At 37.2% G+C, this 20,268-nt stretch overlaps 1 protein-coding gene across 2 annotated transcripts in view; it reads right to left on the bottom strand.

Moving 5' to 3' along the window:
* Positions 1–2,320: 2,320 nt before the first annotated feature.
* Positions 2,321–20,268, bottom strand: part of EXOC2 (exocyst complex component 2) — a 97,028-nt gene continuing 79,080 nt past the window's right edge. Inside the window, exons 24-28 of one of the 2 annotated variants that reach the window (XM_007423857.3) lie at positions 9,756–9,811; positions 9,031–9,153; positions 7,784–7,845; positions 5,423–5,482; positions 2,321–3,436 (exon numbers count right to left, since the gene is read on the bottom strand). In XM_007423857.3, coding sequence (XP_007423919.1) covers positions 3,343–3,436; positions 5,423–5,482; positions 7,784–7,845; positions 9,031–9,153; positions 9,756–9,811 — 395 coding nt within the window. In that variant the 3' untranslated portion in view covers positions 2,321–3,342. The remainder of the gene's footprint in view (positions 3,437–5,422; positions 5,483–7,783; positions 7,846–9,030; positions 9,154–9,755; positions 9,812–20,268) is intronic. The other variant, XM_007423858.4, reaches the window with a different exon arrangement.

The following is a 20,268-nucleotide window of genomic DNA, read 5'->3' as shown; positions in this document are numbered from 1 at the left end:
CACCTACAAGACTTACAATCTTTTCCAATAACAGAGTTTTACTAGTTGTGAACCTGTGTATAGGCAGACTTGTATGAATGCAGAAAGACCGTTATGTGTTCAGTTTGCTTGGCTTACCTTTACCAGGTTTCATGTATGTTCTCAACTGATAATATTTTAACCATGTATCAGCTCCACAGAGTCTCATACAGACACAACTTCTTTGTATACTCTGAGCTGTTTTCTTCCAGACTGCAACAGCAAACATATACAGTACTGTGCAAAAGTTTTAGGCAGGTGTGAAAAAATGCTATAAAGTAAGAATGCTTTCAAAAATATATATTGTAATTGTTTATGTTTATCAATTTACAAAATGCAAAGTGAGCGAACGGAAGAAAAATCCAAATCAAATCAATATTTGGTGTGACCACCCTTTGCCTTCAAAACAGCATCAATTCTTCTAGGTATACTTGCACACAGTTTTTGAAGGAACTCGGCAGGTAGGTTGTTCCAAACATCTTGGAGAACCACAGATCTCCTGTGGATGTCAGCTGCCTCAAATCCTTCTGTCTCCTCATGTAATCCCAAACAGACTCGATGATGTTGAGATCAGGGCTCTGTGGGGGCCAAACCATCACTTCCAGGACTTCTTGTTCTTTATGCTGAAGATAGTTCTTAATGACATTGGTTGTATGTTTGAGGTCGTTGTCCTGCTCCAGAATAAATCTGGGGCCAATCACACGCCTCCCTGATGGTATGGCATGATGGATAAGTATCTGCCTGTATTTCTCAGCATTGAGGACACCATTGATCCTGACCAAATCTCCAACTCCATTGGCAGAAATGCAGCCCCAAACCTGCAAGAAACCTCCACCATGCTTCACTGTTGCCTGCAGACACTCATTATTGTACCGCTCTCCAGCCCTTTGGTGAACAAACTGCCTCCTGATACAGCCAAATATTTCAAATTTTGACACATCAGTCCAGGGCACCTGCTGCCATTTTTCTGCACCCCAGTTCCTATGTTTTCGTGCATAGTTGAGTCACTTAGCCTTGTTTCCATGTTGGAGGTATGGCTTTTTGGCTGCAATTCTTCCATGAAGACCACTTCTGGCCAGACTTCTCCGGACAGTAGATGGATGTACCTGGGTTCCATTGGTTTCCGCCAGTTCTGTGCTGATGGCACTGGACATCTTCCGATGTCAAAGGGAAGTAAGCATGATGTGTCTTCCATCTGCTGCATTAAGTTTCCTTGGCCGACCACTGCGTCTACAGTCTTCAGTGTTGCCTGCTTCTTTGTGCTTGTGATGGAGGACGTGCGTGAGGAGAGTCAAGGCCATGGGGAGAAGCATCTCCTCAGCCCACAGGAGGAGCGTGTGAAAGCAAAGAGAATGAGACTGGGACCACCCTAAGGAATTCGTAATGTTTAGTTGCAGACTTTGGGAATTAGAGTTAGTCTGGTGAGATTCTGTTTAGCAGGTGCAAGCTAATAAAGAACAGAGCAATTCCAGAACTGTCTCGTGTAGTTTCTTGGGCTGAACCTGACAGTGCTGCTTCAAAAGAGCTTGAACAGCACATCTTGAAACCCCAGTCTGCTTTGAAATTTTTGCCTGGGAGAGACCTTGCTGATGCAGTATAACTAACTACCTTGTGTCTTGTTGCTGTGCTCAGTCTTGCCATGGTGTATGACCTGTGACATGAAACTGTCTTCCACAACCTCACCTTAGTAGCAGAGTTTGGGTGTTCCTCACCCAGTTTTAAGCCTCCTACACAGCTGTTTGTTTCAGTTAATGACTGTGTTTCAGCCTACATATGATATTGTTGATCATTAGCACCTGCTTGGTATACTTGGCTAATCATACACCTGACTCTAATTCTACTAGATCCCTGACTTTGTGCAAGTGTACAAAGTGTGCAAGTGTAAGAACTGATGATGTTTTGAAGGCAAAGGGTAGTCACACCAAATATTTATTTGATTTAGATTTTTCTTCTGTTCGCTCACTTTGTATTTTGTAAATTGATAAACATAAACAATTGCAATATATATTTTTGAAAGCATTCTTACTTTACAGCATTTTTTCACAGCTGCCTAAAACTTTTGCACAGTACTATATCCAAAAGTACTATGGAACAAAATATTTCAGGGTATATACAGAAGCAGCCTGTGTATAGTCTCAGTGTGGTATTTCACTGATGAATTGTTCAGTCAGTGGTTTTCCTTGTGATACTATGGAAACAAAAATTGGACTTGAAGCAAATTGGACTTTGTATTTTGTAAATTGATAAACATAAACAATTGCAATATATATTTTTGAAAGCATTCTTACTTTACAGCATTTTTTCACAGCTGCCTAAAACTTTTGCACAGTACTATATCCAAAAGTACTATGGAACAAAATATTTCAGGGTATATACAGAAGCAGCCTATGTATAGTCTCAGTGTGGTATTTCACTGATGAATTGTTCAGTCAGTGGTTTTCCTTGTGATACTATGGAAACAAAAATTGGACTTGAAGCAGGATAGAAAGAGGATTGACACTTTTGAATGTTGGTGCTAGAGACAACTCCTGAGAATATCATGGATAGCCAAGAAAACAAACAAATGAATCATAGAACAAATCAATCCAGAGTTCTCATTCAAGGCTCAAATTATGATATTTTGGGCACATTATGTGAAGACCCAGCTCTCTGGAGAAGTCTACAGGTGCTGGGAAAGATGGAAGGAAAGAGAAGAAGAGGACGACCAGCAGCAAGGTGGATGGACTTAATTTCAGCAGTGATGGATGCTCCATTGGATCAACCTGGAGATCTACCTATATGGTCACTTAGAGTCAACGGTGACTTGATGTCACATCATCAATCAAATTCACTGATAAGAGTTCTGCTATAATGCAGCATGTCTGGTTGAAAGAATTCATTCTATAGAGGTCATCAGGCAAATAATGGATAGATGGGTCTATGCATGAAGATATATAATGATACTGGTATACATGTCATCTTTTAATAAACCAAAAATCTCTGTTGGTATGGAGAATTTTAGTACATTTCTGTATATGCTCAGAAATTTGAGGAAACTGGAGGGTGACAACACTTATCAATATTTATTAGGATAATAAATACAACCAGCTTGCCAAGCTATTAAGCATAATGTGATAAATTGCTGTTTAAAATCTTTTAGGACAAATTGTCATCAAAACAAAATGGTTTTGTTTCATATTTCTTGCAGTAATGGCTCTATTAATAATTTTAGTCTGAATTTTGATTCAAGAAAGTGAGGTCATAGAAAAGAAGAGTACAGTTATTTGAAAACAAGACTGATGGCATTTACTGTTCTCTTTCCATGAAAATAATTCAGTTTCAGAATTATGTCTTCACCATTGTGGAAGAAGAAGCTTGAAAGCAGGTGAGCTGCAACTGCATGCTGCTCTTGAATATGTTTAATAGTTCTTCTAGCAATCTAAAAAAAGGAAAATATATTGACTGACTTGAAGAGGATAGGAGCATTACAAGAACAATGAAGAACCAGTCTGGGCAGGAATGGGGATGGTAGGAAAGGAAATGGATGTATCTTGCACTAAACAACTTTTCAGAGATGTAGTTGAGTTCATTTGTATAACAAAAACAATGCATCATAAAAAGTATGCAAATTTATTACAGCCATGGTTCCTGTGAACTACAGAGCATTTTATCAGATACATGAAATGCTATGATGAGTTTGTACTATCTGTAAAATGGATCTGTGTTACTGTTAAGAATACCCCCGCATGGTCTCTATTTTCTGAATTTTGTTTCCATTCAACCTCTTTTCTAACAAACCTGTCCTCTATCATGTTATATACAACCTCAGTAATTCAGGGTGATCTACAAACACTTCTGCCAAAATATTTAGTTTGTCTTTTAAGATGTGAGAAATTGTTGTCAATAATGCTATATATAGGCAGATGCATTATTTATAGATGCATAACCTTATCCTTTCCTATTTGGTTTTCTGAGGAATACATGTGCATTCACACAGACTGATTCCTCATGGGATGGAGTAAGATTCACAACTTCAACAGACTTTTATGTGTTCAAAATAAAATTGCAAAAACACAACCCTATGTATTTAAATATTTTTGTAGCTATTTCATAATAATCAGAGATACCGATATTCTTAAGAATAATTTCATGTAGTTTGAAATATGGGAGAGATAATTGCTCCCCTCTTAGCTTTTAAGTGGAACTCCTAATGTTTCCTCAGAACTGAGTCATGTTGAATGTTGTAGAATTTACTCATATTAAGCAAACACAAGGTCGCAGACTTAGAGGTTAACATTTTTTAAAGAGCAGGAACAATCTGATGAAATTCAGAGTCTCACGTAATGCTGCTTTATAGACAAACTGTGTGGCACAATCAGAAACTGAACCCTTTTGTCTGGCCTTTAGTTAAGTGTCTCTTTTCCCCTTTATTGTTTGTTTACTTCACTGGTTAAATCCAACATTCAGGAAATATTCTGATAATCATAATCATATTGTCTGCAAAAAATATGAATCTTTAGCTAGTATATGTAGTTTTTTAAAGTGTTAAGTGGCAAAGAAAACAAAACTGTAAGAAACAAAAAAAAAAGGAAAACAATTTAATTGTATATAAAAATATTAAATTATGTTTTAGGCAGCCACTGATTTCCTTTTTGGAAAAAAAACCCCCTAGTATTTAACAGCTGCAGTAAATTCCACAGCTGTATAATCTTTACTAGATCCAGTGACTAAAGGACATTAGCGTGTGAGTATCTACTCCCTCAACACCATCCTCCAGGAATGAGTACAAATACAGCATCCACATATAGTCAATATTTCATAAGTCAGTTATTAAGCCTAATTTAATACTGACAACAGATCTAAATCCTTTGAATTCATTATAGGAAATGCTGCTGTGTAATGAGTGTTGAGCTTGCAGAAGCAACAAGAGCATATGTGCGCTTTAGCTGATAAATTGCATTCTGGGGGAAAGCTCCATTATTTAACATCAATAACTCTCTGAAGCAGTTGGGACCAACTCTGATTCCAGATTCTTCCAATACTGAAATGAAAATTTATCTTTTTGTTTAGTTTAGGAGCAATGAACACATAAGGAAATATCTGAGGGCCGCTGTAATGAATTAGATAAAGAGTTCTATCTTGGACACTGGTAATCCAAGAATACATTTCTTCTTGGTCTTGAATTTCTTGATGTTTCAAAAAGTCAGGCATTTGTAATCTTTGCAGAGTTCTTACAAAGATAAATCACATTAAAGACCATAGAATGTGTCCATGGAAAAGTGGTGTAATGGAAACACCACCACCACACTGTATTTGCCATGCCTTGCCTTGGATCAAAAATAGGTTTATCCTCATGGAATGAATGCTTCAACCACTGTACTATTTGCAAAATACACCTTCTAAATTATAAAGGATACCAACTTACTTTTTATCTCCACCGCTTGACAGCTGAGGCAAGGCTTCCAGAGCTTGCTTAAAGCTTGAGCTGTAAATTGAACAATTATTTCCTTTACACAAGGTAACCAAAATTATTAATTTCCAGCCTCTATATGTGTTTGAATATGTGTGTTGTGGGTGTTTGCATTTGAATCTAGACTGCAATATGTAGATTCCTACAAAATTAATATTTACCACTAAAATTAATAAAACAGAGAGCCACTTACAGGAGTGTTTTCTGGATAGCATTCAGAGTCCACGTGCATAAGCACACAGACACACGGATGTATTTGCACATATTTGCATGCAATGCCCATTCATTTTATTCCACAAAATTTAAAGCTTTCACCAATCTGTTTTCAGTTTCATTTTGACTCTGAAGTCTTATCTTGTCTTTTAAAACTATCTTCGTTATATGAATATTTCTAAACCTTATCCTTTAATAAAAAGACAGTCTTTTTTATATGAAATGGATATGATGTTACAGGTGTTACTTTCATGTGACACGCTGGTCAAAACAAACAGCCTTTCTCCTCATTGCTGCCTGACAGAAAACAAATGGATTGCTTCCATTTAGAATTAATACTAAATATGTTTCATCTGTGCTAAGTATCTGTAATATGCTTTCAAACTCACCTAGGAAGCCTCTATTATGCACACTGATGAAACTATAACTCTTAGGCCATAATTTAAGGACTGCTGCAGTATAACAGGAATTGGTTGAAGTAGGAGGAATGTTCCTTTTTGGAACTCCATTTACCCAGCCAGATCCATAACCATCTAAATGCTGGCCAAGGCCCTGCTCATAGATTTTTCCTAGTAACACTAATGTATTTTCACTGAAGGAAATAAGTAAAAAAATAAAAATAAAAATGTCTTAGGAAGTACCCAATTATACAAATGCTATTTTTTTTTCACTAGAAACAGGCAGACATGACTTTTTTGGTCATCAAATTTTCTATATTCCATAAGGGCTTCACAATAGTTAGGAAAACCCACTACTGAGAACAGAAAAATAATGAATTCTGTGGTGTTGCTCAGTGCTCACAATGCTATTTATGAGAGCCAGTTTGGTGTAGTGGTGAAGGAGCTGGCCTAGAAACCAGGGGACTGTGAGTTCTGGGCCTCCCTGAGGCATGAAAGCCGGCTGGGTGACTTTGGGCCAGTCACTCTCTCTCAGCCCAACCCACCTCACAGGGTTGCTGCTGTGGGGTAAATAGGAGGCAGGAGGATTAGGTATGTTCGCTGCCTTGACCTGAATATAAATATGTATGGTGGGATATGATTATGATTATGATTACACTAAAGGTCTTGGGCTTGAGTTATTTCCAGGCAAAAAACCAACCCATAATGGAAAATATGCTGAGAGCTGGAGAGTTGCTTGAATCTGCCCAGGAAAATCTACCTCATGCTAGGAGAAACCTGATGAAATGGCGGGGGGATTCTTGTACGAAAAGCTAACAATGAGAAGCTAACAGGAATTACTTGGGAAAAAATACTGGGGGGAAATTAAAGAAAAGACCCGATGAAATAGTTTAAAACAAGCAAAATATTTTTATATTGTTGCAAGTTGCTTAGATTCAAGACTCAAATAATGAAAACAGGGATACATTTTGACTGTTACAACACCTTGAACTTCACTTCCAATAACCCACAGACTAGGAAGGCTGATCTTAGGGCTTGAAGTTGAAAGGTTGCAAAATATAGAACACCCACCACTATTTTAAGGTAGGGATACAATCTGGTCACATGCCAAACTCACGGCTTTCCCCCCCTTTTTTACTGAGCAAATGAAACTATAAGATAAATACAAAAAAAATTAGAGTTTTTTTAAAGATCAAAGACAAAAATTAAAGCAGGACGGAAATAAGAAAATATATAAATATATATGTGATCTTAAGCAGAAATACGAACAGGTAAAATATTCATTTGATTACAAGGGCTCAGCTTAATGTTCTAGGGGAGGATCCATGAATGCAATGGATCAGGGTAATGAAGCAAAGTGAGTAAAATCAAGATTTTTAATTTTTTTCCTTCTGTTTTTGGGGGTGATGTGGAAGTTTTTTATGTTTTATCGATTATAGTAGGGCTGCATTAGGGCTTATACTCTGTGCGTGTGAGTGCGTGTGTGTGTGTTTGCCTCCTCAAAAATAGCAGGAAGTCTTTCTACTAATTTTTTGCACCTGGCCAGAGGTAGTTCCAGAGGCCACAAACATGATGTTGGGAACCTCAAGTAGCCCATGTTTATATTAAGGCATTTTATGTAGGCCCTTTTTTGTTTTGTGCACATTTTATGATTTTTTTTAAAAGAAGGTGTTAACTGAGGCTGTCACTTTTTCCTCCTACTTACTTGCTTTCAGAAGTGAGGAATACAGTCACAGAATCTCGCAGGGCACAAATTTCAAGTCGAGCCTGGAGGACAAAAATATTCCAATGTTATAGCTTCAGTATCTTATTTTACAATGTGAAGGATCTGCATAAGCAAATTTTAGGGATAGTTTTATAGAGCAAGCACAAGAAAGAGGCCTTAACTTCTAGAAATGTTTTTTGTTGCTATGAACTCATTAAACAACTGTAAGGACAATTATAGATTTGGACATTGAGGAAGCAATTAAACTCAATCTGAATATTATGTAAAGTTTCCATATTTAGATTATGCTTTCTTTTGCCCTATATAAAAATATTTTGAATATATCTTCTATTCATTATTCTTTTACCCAGAAAGGATATGGTTTAATATATCATTTACCAAAGAAGAAGAAAGTTCAAGAGAGTAAAATCTCAATATGCATTTTGTTTTCTGTGTTTGTGTATGATTGTGCATGAATGAATCCTAAACAGAAGCAGGAAGCTTTGTTTTTCCCCCTTACAGTAGCCTTCCCTAGCGCTATGCCCTCCATACGTTGAGACAAATGCCCAGAGGCTATTAGGCCAGGGAAGCTGGCACTGGGGGAAAACTAACATTTCCTACTTTTCAGGTGAGTGATTTTAAGATTTTAAGATCCAGGGGCATCTACTGAAGTTTACAGATACCCATTTCATCTTACTGTGGTGTAATGGGTTTTCAAAGTAAATTCAAATCCTGAAGTTTATCCTATTTCAAAGGATGCTCTCTTTGGAAAAAAGTTCCCTTAGGTCTTTGAATCACAGATGGAATATACTACTATAAGAGGCTTTCCTTGGATTAAGGAGAGCCTGTCTTTTGACTGCAGATGCCTGTTAATAGATTTCCAAGGAAGAATTACAACAAAATACATGGTATTGTTATTTGTATGTTTATGGGACAACTTCAGAAAATTCATATAGACTAAAAAATGATAAAATTCTTGGACTGTCTTAGACTGCTATCCTATTAGTGTTTGTAGAACAATGTGGAACTAAAAGAGTTTGTTCCTGCACAATTAGCCTACTTCTCTTAGCCAGCTGATGCTGATCTTAGCTCAAGGATATTTTTTCTCAAACTTACTGTGCATTCAACCGCCTACAACCATGGGATTTTATGAAAATTCCATCAAAAAGAACTATCTGTCTGGAAGCACCCAAGGCCTGTAGCAGAAACACACATTCTTTAACAATAACATCCCATAACTTTACTACCTGTAGAGCACCATTTCTGCTGAAAGATGAAACACACTGCATTAGTCTGCTGAGTTCTTCAGCAACTGCTTCAACAATTCTTGACAGAACTCTGGGCACAAGCTCTTTTGAGACAGTGAATACCTGCAGATTTCAAATTAAACACAATGTAAAAGTTTGAATTTATTTTTCTCTCTCGTATTTTACCTACAGTTGCTATCATGAGAGTAACTTTAAATGGTAGACTTTATGATTTAGAACACCTTACTTGGCAAAGTTCTGGAGAAATGTAAAGTTTGCACATACTTAGGTGCCTTCAGTTGGTTTTTCTAAAGATACTGTTCTGCTGTGGATTTTAGATTCCATTTTTCATGGACAGAATCACATACCACTATTTTCTCTCTTACATCTCTGAAGGTAATAGCTGACACAGAAGGGGTACAAAAATTAGTTAAACAAGCAGGAACATGCAACAAAAAAATCAGGCCCCCTCATTCTTCATCTGTGTCTTCTCTATACTCTAAAACAGGGTTTCTCAACCTCAGCAACTTTAAGATGTGTGAATTTCAACTCCCAGAATTCCCCAGCAGGCTCATAACTATCAACTGAAGAACTATCAATCAATTACCTTCCACATAAAATTTTTTAATTTATTTTTTGGCACTGGAAAAGGATTGTTTTTCCAAAGATTAAATTTCACTTATATATTTTTGGCACTCAGTGTGGATAAGGTGCATTAGTCTCACCTCAGCATGTACGGCAATTATGTGTACTAAAGCTTCCTTTAAATAGTTTCTGACACCTGTAAATAAAAAAAGGACATACAGAGACACATTAAAAGTTGTTCAATTTATTTGTACCATGCTGGCTTCTTTGAATAAAAAAGTAAAGTTAATACCAGCATATAGAAAGTGAAAGCTTCTTCCAACCACACCACCACATTTATTTCCTTTTTGAAAACAAAATGGGGAAAGGCACATTTCCTTATTACAAACATTACACTAGCCATAAGTTCCTAGTTGTCTGGCATCTTTTTTTTCCTTCTTCAAAATAATTTGCAGGGCTTTTTTGGTTTGTGTGTGTGTGTTTAATAATGAATAACAGGGAGCTTTGACTCTAATGATCTGACTGCCACAATTATGAACTTGGAATATATGACTGCAAGGTGCCTACAACTGGTTGTGACTTCATCATATGAGATAAATTACTGCCAGTAAAAGAGACACAGATTTCAATAGAAATGCTTTCAGGGGATGGAACTCTTGGCAGTATTTAAGTAGATACTGAGAATGAATGGGAACACATTTTAAAATATTTCCACTTGAAATAAATAGAAACTTGTAGAGCAATTAATTTTGGACTGAATTCAAAGAAGTGTCCAAATATGCTATTTGAGACAATTCCTCCCTCTTTTGAAAAAAAGACAGATAGCCACAGCAAAGTTCCAAAGTGCTATTAGCTCTAACACAACACAACATCCAGGAAAACAAGCATGAAAAATACTGTTCCTCTAAATTTTCATGTTACTCATAGATTTGCATTTTAGTAGAGCTTAGCAGAATTTAGGTCAGTTTATAATATAACAAAGGAAGGATTCTATCACTAATATAATAAAAAAAGTACAGTACATAGGTGGTCCTTGCTTAACAACCATTTGTTCAGCGACTTTTTGAACTTATGATGGCACTGAACAAGTGGTACTTACGACCGTTCCTTGTAGTTGAGGCTGTTGCAGTGTTCCTACAGTCACGTGATCACAATTCGGGCACTTGGCAACCAGCTCACAATTATGATGTCACAGTATCCCGTGGTCACGTGATCGCCTTCACTGCTGGCTTCTGACAAGCAAAGTCAAGGGGAAATCCGGCAGGAGATCACAAATGGCGATCACATGACTTGTGCTTAGTAACAGCGCGGGATTAGCTTAATAACAACCAGAAGTGCCAAAATTGCTGTTGCTAAGTAGTGCACCCACATGATGTCGCATTTTACAACTGCATCGCTTAGCAATGGAAATTCCAGTCCCAAATACCATCATTAAGTGAGGACTACCTGTAGTTAAAATACTATTAATACAATTTTTTAAGGGAAGTAAAATTTATTAATGGCATATAAAGGTTTTGTAGAAACATTTTGTATGTCCTTTCTCCCCAAATTAGCCCACTAATCTCAGATGAACTTTGTAAAACATTGGGGCTGCCATTAAGAAAGTCTTGGTACTAATAATTACTGAAGGGTTCTTGAGATTGGCTCCCTCCTCAACCTTCAGGGGTATCAGAGGATACAGAAATGTATTATAAGTGCCTTCTCAAATAACCATAATTTGTCTTAAAGGGAAGTTGAGAACAACTTCTTACCCCCATAAAAAAACTACTAAATTTATAACAAGTCTGAAATGCCTCCATAAAATATATGTAGGAGTTAGTAATATATCCAAAAACTGGTTATTGATAATAGAATATATTTTTTATTGTTTTATCAGGTAGTTTGAATGGAGTATGGAGAAACAGTAGTAGCAAGTCATTTCTCTCGAGCCTATAACTAAACACCATAGAGACACAAAATAAGCACAGCAGTATTATAACATTATTTTTTTGTGTCTTCAAGTCATTGCTGACTCTTGGTGACTCCACAAACAATCAGTCAAATCTTTATTATGGTCCTAGACCAGCAGAGACTCCATAGACAAGTCCCTGCAGTTTTCTTGGCAAGATTTCAGAAGTGGTTTGCCATTGCCTGATTCCTAGGGCTGAGAGTGAGTGACTGGCCCAAAGTCACCCAACTGGCTTTGTGCCTAAGACTAGAACTCACAGTCTCTTGGTTTCTAGCCTGATGCCTTAACCACTACACCAAACTGGCGCTCTGAGTATTATAACATACAACCAATTATAAAATCACAATATATACAACAAACAGCCTCTAGGCTTAAAATACATGTAATATTTACCATAATACCAACACTTATGCATTAGTTAAGTAAAATAATATTCACAGAGGCCCAAGGAAAAGAAGTGTTTTTAAAGCCTTTTCATATGTAAAGAAGTTTGAGTCCAAGTGTAATTCTAGTGGGAATTGATTCCAAACAACTGGGGCCAAATGAAAAGAGACTCTAAATCATGATGTGGCTATTCGAGTACACTGGAGAGCCAATCAACACCTGCCAAATAATCACATAAAATACACAAGCTCATGAGCCACCAGCTGGTCTTTCAAATAGCTGGATGTGCTCATATGCGGCTCATGTTGTGTCAACACCAGCAACTTTCACAATGGTGAAATGGCTTTGTGGATATCTTTCACAAATATCCAGCCAATGTAATGACGGGTGATGAAAAGAGTTGGGATAAAAAAGGAAGGTTCAGAATAGTTCAGTCAGCAGGAATCTATCTAAAAAAACATATACCCAGAAATCAGTGACTGGGTGAGATAAAGTCATACCATAAGACTAACCTAAATGTTTATTTCAGCTCTATCTTAAACATGGGATTTGAGCACACCTGAAGGTATCAAAGCTTCTTTTTCCTAATAATTCTAGAAAATAATCACTTCCAAGTCTTAAAATAAATGAAAAAATCTGGGAAGGCTTTCAACAAAGCATAAACTGCTGTAGTCCTCACAATAGCCTTCAGAACATAGAGCTCAAAATACTAAGTTAAAAACTGCCAAGGGAAAGCAAGGAATCTTTTCAATCCAGCTTCCTCATATCATTGATTCTGAGGTTCATACAGTCTTGATATGATGAACAATGTGGGTTCAAATTAGGAAGCAAAAAGCTGTACTTCCTTTTCATAAGCAATCCAAGATCAAAATCCTCAAACCACTTAAAAAAGTGAAATAGCATTACTTGTAAAAAGTTAAACCACTTTTAATAAATCGTCTAATGGCTGTGACACAATATTATTACAAAATGTGCACTAGCTTTAATGGCTTTTTCAGCTAGCTTCACACATAGACCCTCAAGACTGATTCACTGACTATTTGTATTCAAGGTGTTATATGAGCATTTTATATTTATGATTTATTACAGCAATCTTTATCTATGCATATACAGCCAGCAAAAAACATATAGGTGCCAAAGTGTGTGAAGATCTGTTTGAACATGGATGATCCCTCTACTAAATCAGTGACTGGGTCCTGCATGATCGACCTACTATTGGAACATTTAACTAACAGAAACCTTGAATTCTGAAAATAATCTGTTATCCCAAGTTACACTGAGGAATACAGTCAGGTCCAGAAATATTGGGACATCGACACAATTCTAACATCTTTGGCTCTATACACCACCACAATGGATTTGGAATGAAACAAACACAATGTGCTTTAACTGCAGACTGTCAGCTTTAATTTGAGGGTATGTACATCCAACTCAGGTGAACGGTGTAGGAATTACAAGAGTTTGCATATGTGCCTCCCACTTGTTAAGGGACCAAAAGTAATGGGACAGAATAATAATCATAAATCAAACTTTCCCTTTTTAATACTTGGTTGCAAATCCGTTGCAGTCAATCACAACCTGAAGCCTGGAACGCATAGACATCACCAGACGCTGGGTTTCATCCCTGGTGATGCTCTGCCAGGCCTCTACTGCAACTGTCTTCAGTTCCTGCTTGTTCTTGGGGCATTTTCCCTTCAGTTTTGTCTTCAGCAAGTGAAATGCATGCTCAATGGGATTCAGGTCAGGTGACTGACTTGGCCATTGCATAACATTCCACTTCTGTCCCTTCAAAAACTCTTTGGTTGCTTTTGCAGTATGCTTTGGGTCATTGTCCATCTGTACAGTGAAGCGCCGTCCAATGAGTTCTGCAGCATTTGGCTGAATGTGAGCAGATAATATTGCCCGAAACACTGCAGAATTTATCCTGCTGCTTTTGTCAGCAGTCACATCATCAATAAATACAAGAGAACCAGTTCCATTGGCAGCCATACATGCCCACGCCATGACACTACCACCACCATGCTTCACTGATGAGGTGGTATGCTTAGGATCATGAGCAGTTCCTTTCCTTCTCCATACTCTTCTCTTCCCATCACTCTGGTACAAGTTGATCTTGGTCTCATCTGTCCATAGGATGTTGTTCCAGAACTGTGAAGGCCTTTTTAGATGTCGTTTGGCAAACTCTAATCTGGCCTTCCTGTTTTTGAGGCTCACCAATGGTTTACATCTTGTGGTGAACCCTCTGTATTCACTCTGGTGAAGTCTTCTTTTGATTGTTGACTTTGACACACATACACCTACCTCCTGGAGAGTGTTCTTGATCTGGCCAACTGTTGTGAAGGATGTTTTCTTCACCAGGGAAAGGATTCTTCGGTCATCCACCACAGTTGTTTTCCGTTGTCTCCCGGGTCTTTTGGTGTTGCTGAGCTCACCGGTGCGTTCCTTCTTTTTGAGAATGTTCCAAACAGTTGTTTTGGCCACGCCTAATGTTCTTGCTATCTCTCTGATGGGTTTGTTTTGTTTCTTCAGCCTAATGATGGCTTGCTTCACTGATAGTGACAGCTCTTTGGATCTCATCTTGAGAGTTGACAGCAACAGATTCCAAATGCAAATAGCACACTTGAAATGAACTCTGGGCCTTTTATCTGCACATTGTAATTGGGGTACTGAGGGTATATCACACACCTGGCCATGGAACAGCTGAGAAGCCAATTGTCCCATTACTTTTGGTCCCTTAACAAGTGGGAGGCACATATGCAAACTGTTGTAATTCCTACACCGTTCACCTGAGTTGGATGTACATCCCCTCAAATTAAAGCTGACAGTCTGCAGTTAAGGCACATTGTGTTTGTTTCATTCCAAATCCATTGTGGTGGTGTATACAGCCAAAGATGTTAGAATTGTGTTGATGTCCCAATATTTCTGGACCTGACTGTATATTTTTAGGTGATATCACAGGGTTTCCTGAGGTTATTGTGTGACAACTGCTGTCCAAGGCAAACTGTTGTGCAAGGCAAATCATACATGACAATTTCATTTGACTATTTATTTATTAGTGAAGCTCTGTCACATTTGATAGATATGAGAAGTAGGAAAGACCTTCAGCCACGTATGTCTAGTTCAAGTAAAAAAAAATCATCACATTATTCTGCAGATAAGATTTGCCTCATCTCTGCCTCTTCAAAAGATGCAGGGCTAGGTGTAACCTATACATTTTAAACTGGGGTGCAAATTACCAGCTTAAGACCAGTGACACACAGAATGTGTGAAATACCCTTAATATACCTTAATGCATGCTTTTATCGATTCTACTTGTTCAAAAAGAATATTCATTATTTTGATGTTAATCTACAGGTCAATGATGGTGTTATAAAAACCATAAACTTCTAAGACAGTCACAGGGACCATGTGATGTCATGGTATTCAAGAGAACTGCCCCCACCCACATACCTCCTGACTCACTTAGCAAAAAGACAGAACTCTGTCTTGGAAATTCCCCAGGGACACACATAATATGCTGTCTGGTATTAAGCAGATATATTTACCTCACTGAGCAACTGGATAAAAGGAGAAACTTATTTACTATGAAGTCTAACAGTATCTAGCAATTGTTTTACTGGTGAAATTAAGAACCACTTCCCTACATTTCTTTTTCTAACAAGCCATCAAGATATACTTGGAAAGCAACAGGGACAAATGTATTGGTAAAGTAAGAATTATAAATAAATGCATACATTAAATCTTAATAAACATGAGAAAAATATCTGCTCGTGTTCTTGTTTTTAAAAATATATGCTACCAAAGTGTCCATCCATAGTTGTACACATGCAGCGCATAGCGAGGCCCGTGAGATCTTGGGAACTGGGACCAGACAAAAGGAAGGTCAAAGAGCCCCAGTAGATTGGAGATCCAGAGAAGGGGCATCCTGGGGAACTATCAGGAAACTTAAATTTCAGAACCAAAGGTTCTCTTTGGCCAAACACTTTTAAGGAAGGATAAGATGACTACTTGGTCATCTAGGATTCTGGACAATCTCCCTTGATGAGGTGCTTTATCTTATGGAGCCATGTTGCTCCATCTCAACAGGACGAAGTACCTATTGGAGGCAAGAGTATTCAATCCCACAAGCACTGAAGTGGAGTAGATCTGCCACAATCAGCTGCTTCATTTTGATGGAAGTGGTTTCTGCACTGCTCATGCCCAGAGACCATTTTTGCTTGGTATAGCAAAGTTAAGCCACTAGAAAAGGGGATGCCACAATGATTCGAAAGTACTTGAGTCACACCATAGTCACTAGAAGGCTACTGCAAAGATGTGCACAGCCCTACAGGCTACTTTATAGGAATGTAATGGTATTAGTTTTTATGTCCTGGCAGGGTGCTGAATGGGTTGAGTGGAACAAGACAGAAAAAGTGATGGCACATTTGAAACCCAAGAATGCATGAGAATGGTGACTACTTGGTCAGGATCTGCTTAGGAAAAGGTCTGTTTCAAATAATGTGGTTTAAATTTATTCATGCCTGGAAATAGAAAAAAAATGAATGAAAAAAATAGGTCTTCCTACACTTAGATATAAGTGTATATGACATAAAAATAATTCTAAAACTAATGATACTAATCTTTAGATCTGGGCAATTTTTCTATGCTTGCATTAGAATAACTGGGAAGGATCTCTTTGAAATGTTCTAAAATGTACATAAGAAGAAAACACACTACACTGCTCTTTCTAAATCCTTTTTTTATCAAATCACATTGGGATGGTAGAATCAGAGTGCATTCACCCCTTCAAAAATCTAATGTGGATTTTAAAAGGTAGTAAGCAATATCTCCAGGTCTTGCCTGGCTGGGAATGAAGGCACCTTCCTCCTTTTTACGCAATGGCGAAAGCGTGTTTACTATTACAATTAACATCTGAAAAGCAAAGAAGCAATCTAGTGGCATGAAATGCCTTATAATGTGCTGAACTACCTCATGCTTTCCTCCATAACAGGAACACAAAAGATGTTCTATGTAGCTATTCAGACTACGTAGCCTAAACTTGCTGAATTGCAAGCCAGGATTAGGACATATATGCCTCCGAAACCATATACTTACTAATCCTGGCTTGCGATTCAGCAAGTTTGATTCGAAAGACTGAAAGGACTTTTGATGCTTATAGGATCCTGAGCAGCTAATATAGGGAGTACATGTTTCAGAGAGAACAGAAATTAAAGCCATGTTTATTTACAATGAAATCATATTTAACTCTGTGAAATGCCCTGCAAATGGATACTGTTTCAATGGGAAGTGAAAGAGGAAGCCCTTCACCAAATCTAAGGCAGCAATGCTAATCTCATTTACATCTCAGTGTTCAAGACTTGCTTCAAAGCTTTTTGATCATGAAAAACTCCAAAGGAATTTTAAAGAAAAATACAGCAGTTATTTGTAAGAACTGCCGTTTATCAGTTAGCAGACAGATTAATTCATAGAGTGCTTAATACATTTGTGCTTAAGGTCCTTGACCACAACATAAGAAGCAACTCCTTAAAATAGTAATTTTGTTCCTTCTTAAGAGAATAAACTTTCTAAGAGGTAAAGATTAATAGTGGATTTGTATAGTGAAACTTGGACCCTAGTTTAAAATTTAAAGCTTCAAACATGCAGTAGCTTGTGTGAAGAGAGAACAGCTAGCTTGCTTAAAGCAGAGAAAAAAAACAATTGCTGGAAGCGATGATCATCTGCATGTAAGGAAGCTAATTTCTTTCTCTTCAGTGTGAGTAATTTCCTGCTTTTACTGGAAACATTCCTCCACTAATCATAGAAGGATCTCAAGATGTGATGGTTCAATTTTGCTTCGATATTGTTGTCACCAGAAGAAAACGTGAATGTGTAGGCAAGTTCTGGAAAGTCTTCAGAAGGACAACCCACCCATTTAATTACATTTCCTGTTTTTAACCCCTTAATTCTGCATGAGCTCTGCCTGCCTGACAAAAATAAATTTAAGAAAGCTGGCTATTTATATCTCAGGGTTTCCCCTCCTTTATATGTTAAAAATAAAATGGTTAGAAAAAATACTATTTCATTTATAATTACATTTTTATAGTGCTAACTACTGAAATATCAGATATAGTTTATAATATAAACATAAAATCAGGATTAATTCAAATATTAATTTTTGCTTGAAAAAAATGTTAATGCTAACAAGGAGACCAATTTTCTCAGTTCAATGAGAAGTACACTGAGGGACCAGTAGAGGCTATAAAGAACGCGTGACCAAGCTTTCATCAGACGAGTGAGCTGTACCAGTTGTTGACTTCCACAGATAATCTCAATATAGTTGAAGATAGTTTCTCAGTTAACCCAGACTCAACCAATGTAAGATTTCAAAAGTGATAATCAGCATTTTGCCAGGAAATAAACTGGCAGCCAGTGTAATACTCTCAGTTAACGTGATATGGGACCTGAGTCTTTCCAGAGACCAGCTTGGCTGTTGACTTCTATACCAACTGAAGCTTCTAAGACTCATTACAAAGGCAGCCCATGAAGAGTATAATGCACTAATTGGAATCACACTCCTTCTACCGCTCCACAAATAAAGACAATCCATCCAACAGCCCATTCGATATAGTCAAGGTAATGGGATTATAAAACGTTTGAAGAAAAAGTCTGATAAATACAAGATTTAACTTTAGTTTCACCTTTTTGCTTTGCATAAATGCGATTTATTAACATTATTAAAATTGTACCAATATCTTCAATAAACCAACTAGTTTAAATGTGATATATACTTATAAATCCATAAAACTGTGGCTGCCCTAATAATGTCCTGTTGCAGTCTTTGTGAGATGAAATGACAGCTATTTTAAAATGAAAAATGGACTCGAAGATATGTAGTGCTTATGAATTTACTTGTCACTCAAACATTATGAATATTATCCTGGAGCTTTTAAGGAAAATGCAAAAGGGAATCCACTGATTTGAGAAAGGCTTACACTGACAAAAATACTTGGAATGCCAAGGAGATAACAGAAGCTCAATTATCTTAAAAATATATTCTCTCTAATTTTCCATTAAAATGCCAAATTGTTTGACAAAGATATAGAGAACATATAACCTAGCTAATGGCAAACCAAGGTAGTCCAAGGTAGGTAACTTTCTGGATCATTTGCTAACTAATTTTCTCTCTCTCTGCAGAATATTATCAATTCTAAAATGTTCATGTAATTCGCTTTGCTCCTTAGCTAATCATAAAACAACATAGATGAATGTGTGCTTATTAAATAAAGTTAAAGGACTGCTCATCTTCATTTAATGAATGAGGTCATGAAAACTAAGATCAAACATATACTCCTCTCATAAATAATTACTTGTGTCAGAGAGCCAATCACACCATTCAGCCCCTTTCAGTGTTCTCTATAGTGCAACACAGTATTTTCTATGTAATATACCCAGAAGCAATAGGAAAACCATTGAAGCACTTGATTAGGGTGGGTCAGTGTTTTGATTTGTAGATTATGTGAATTTTTTTACTGATACTTTGTCAAATTGAAGTACTCCTTTGAGGCTTTGCACAGCCTTGCAGTTAGGATAACTGCTGAAAACCTTTGCCCAGGCTCTCTTATCTTGGACATAAATAGATTTATAACAGGGATTTTCTCTCTTGCTTTATTCAATTTTGGAAATATCTCTCTGGGAAAATTCACTAGATGCATTCACAGATGCTTTTTAACTACTAGGCCATACAGGTAGTCCTTATTTAGTGACTGCAATTGGTTCCGACAACTTGGTCATTAAGCAAAATAGTCACTAAGTGAACACATGACTGAGAGAGATGCTGAGAAGATAACTGGTTGCTGCTGTCACATTCAGATAAAGTTTTCTTGTACAGTGACCTGTGGCTGATCCATTTTTTCCCTTTTTTTGCCCCCCTCAGAGGGCAAAGAGATTGCTTAAACAAGTGATCTCTTCCTGAGCTGCTTTTCTCCACAGTGCAAGGCTTCCCAAAAAGTGCTAATAGCAAGTTAACAAGCTCAGCTGTGTGACTTTAATTAGTTGATTAGAACCCTCTGACCCTTAGCAGATGCTACCTGAAATTGACCAAATCTTAATCAGTTTCACACTGAAGGCTTTTGTTGTCATAAATGTGTGCACTGGTCAGAAAATGAATTTTTATTACCATTTATTACTGTCATTTTTCTGAATGGTTGCTATCTGAGGCAGTTGCTAAACTAGGACTACCTGTAATGTTTTGCAAGTGGCAATTTCGTATTATTCTACTCTGAATTATTTTTTTTTTTATATTTTCATTTGTACTTTTATATTTTGACGCTAACCATCCTGGT

The sequence above is a fragment of the Python bivittatus genome, unplaced genomic scaffold (genome assembly GCF_059951505.1).
Source record: "Python bivittatus isolate LINGU-HERP-01145 unplaced genomic scaffold, Pbiv_v1 ctg000840_np1212, whole genome shotgun sequence".
In the NCBI taxonomy this organism is placed as follows: domain Eukaryota; kingdom Metazoa; phylum Chordata; class Lepidosauria; order Squamata; family Pythonidae; genus Python; species Python bivittatus.
This window is presented reverse-complemented; position numbering and strand designations above follow the sequence as displayed.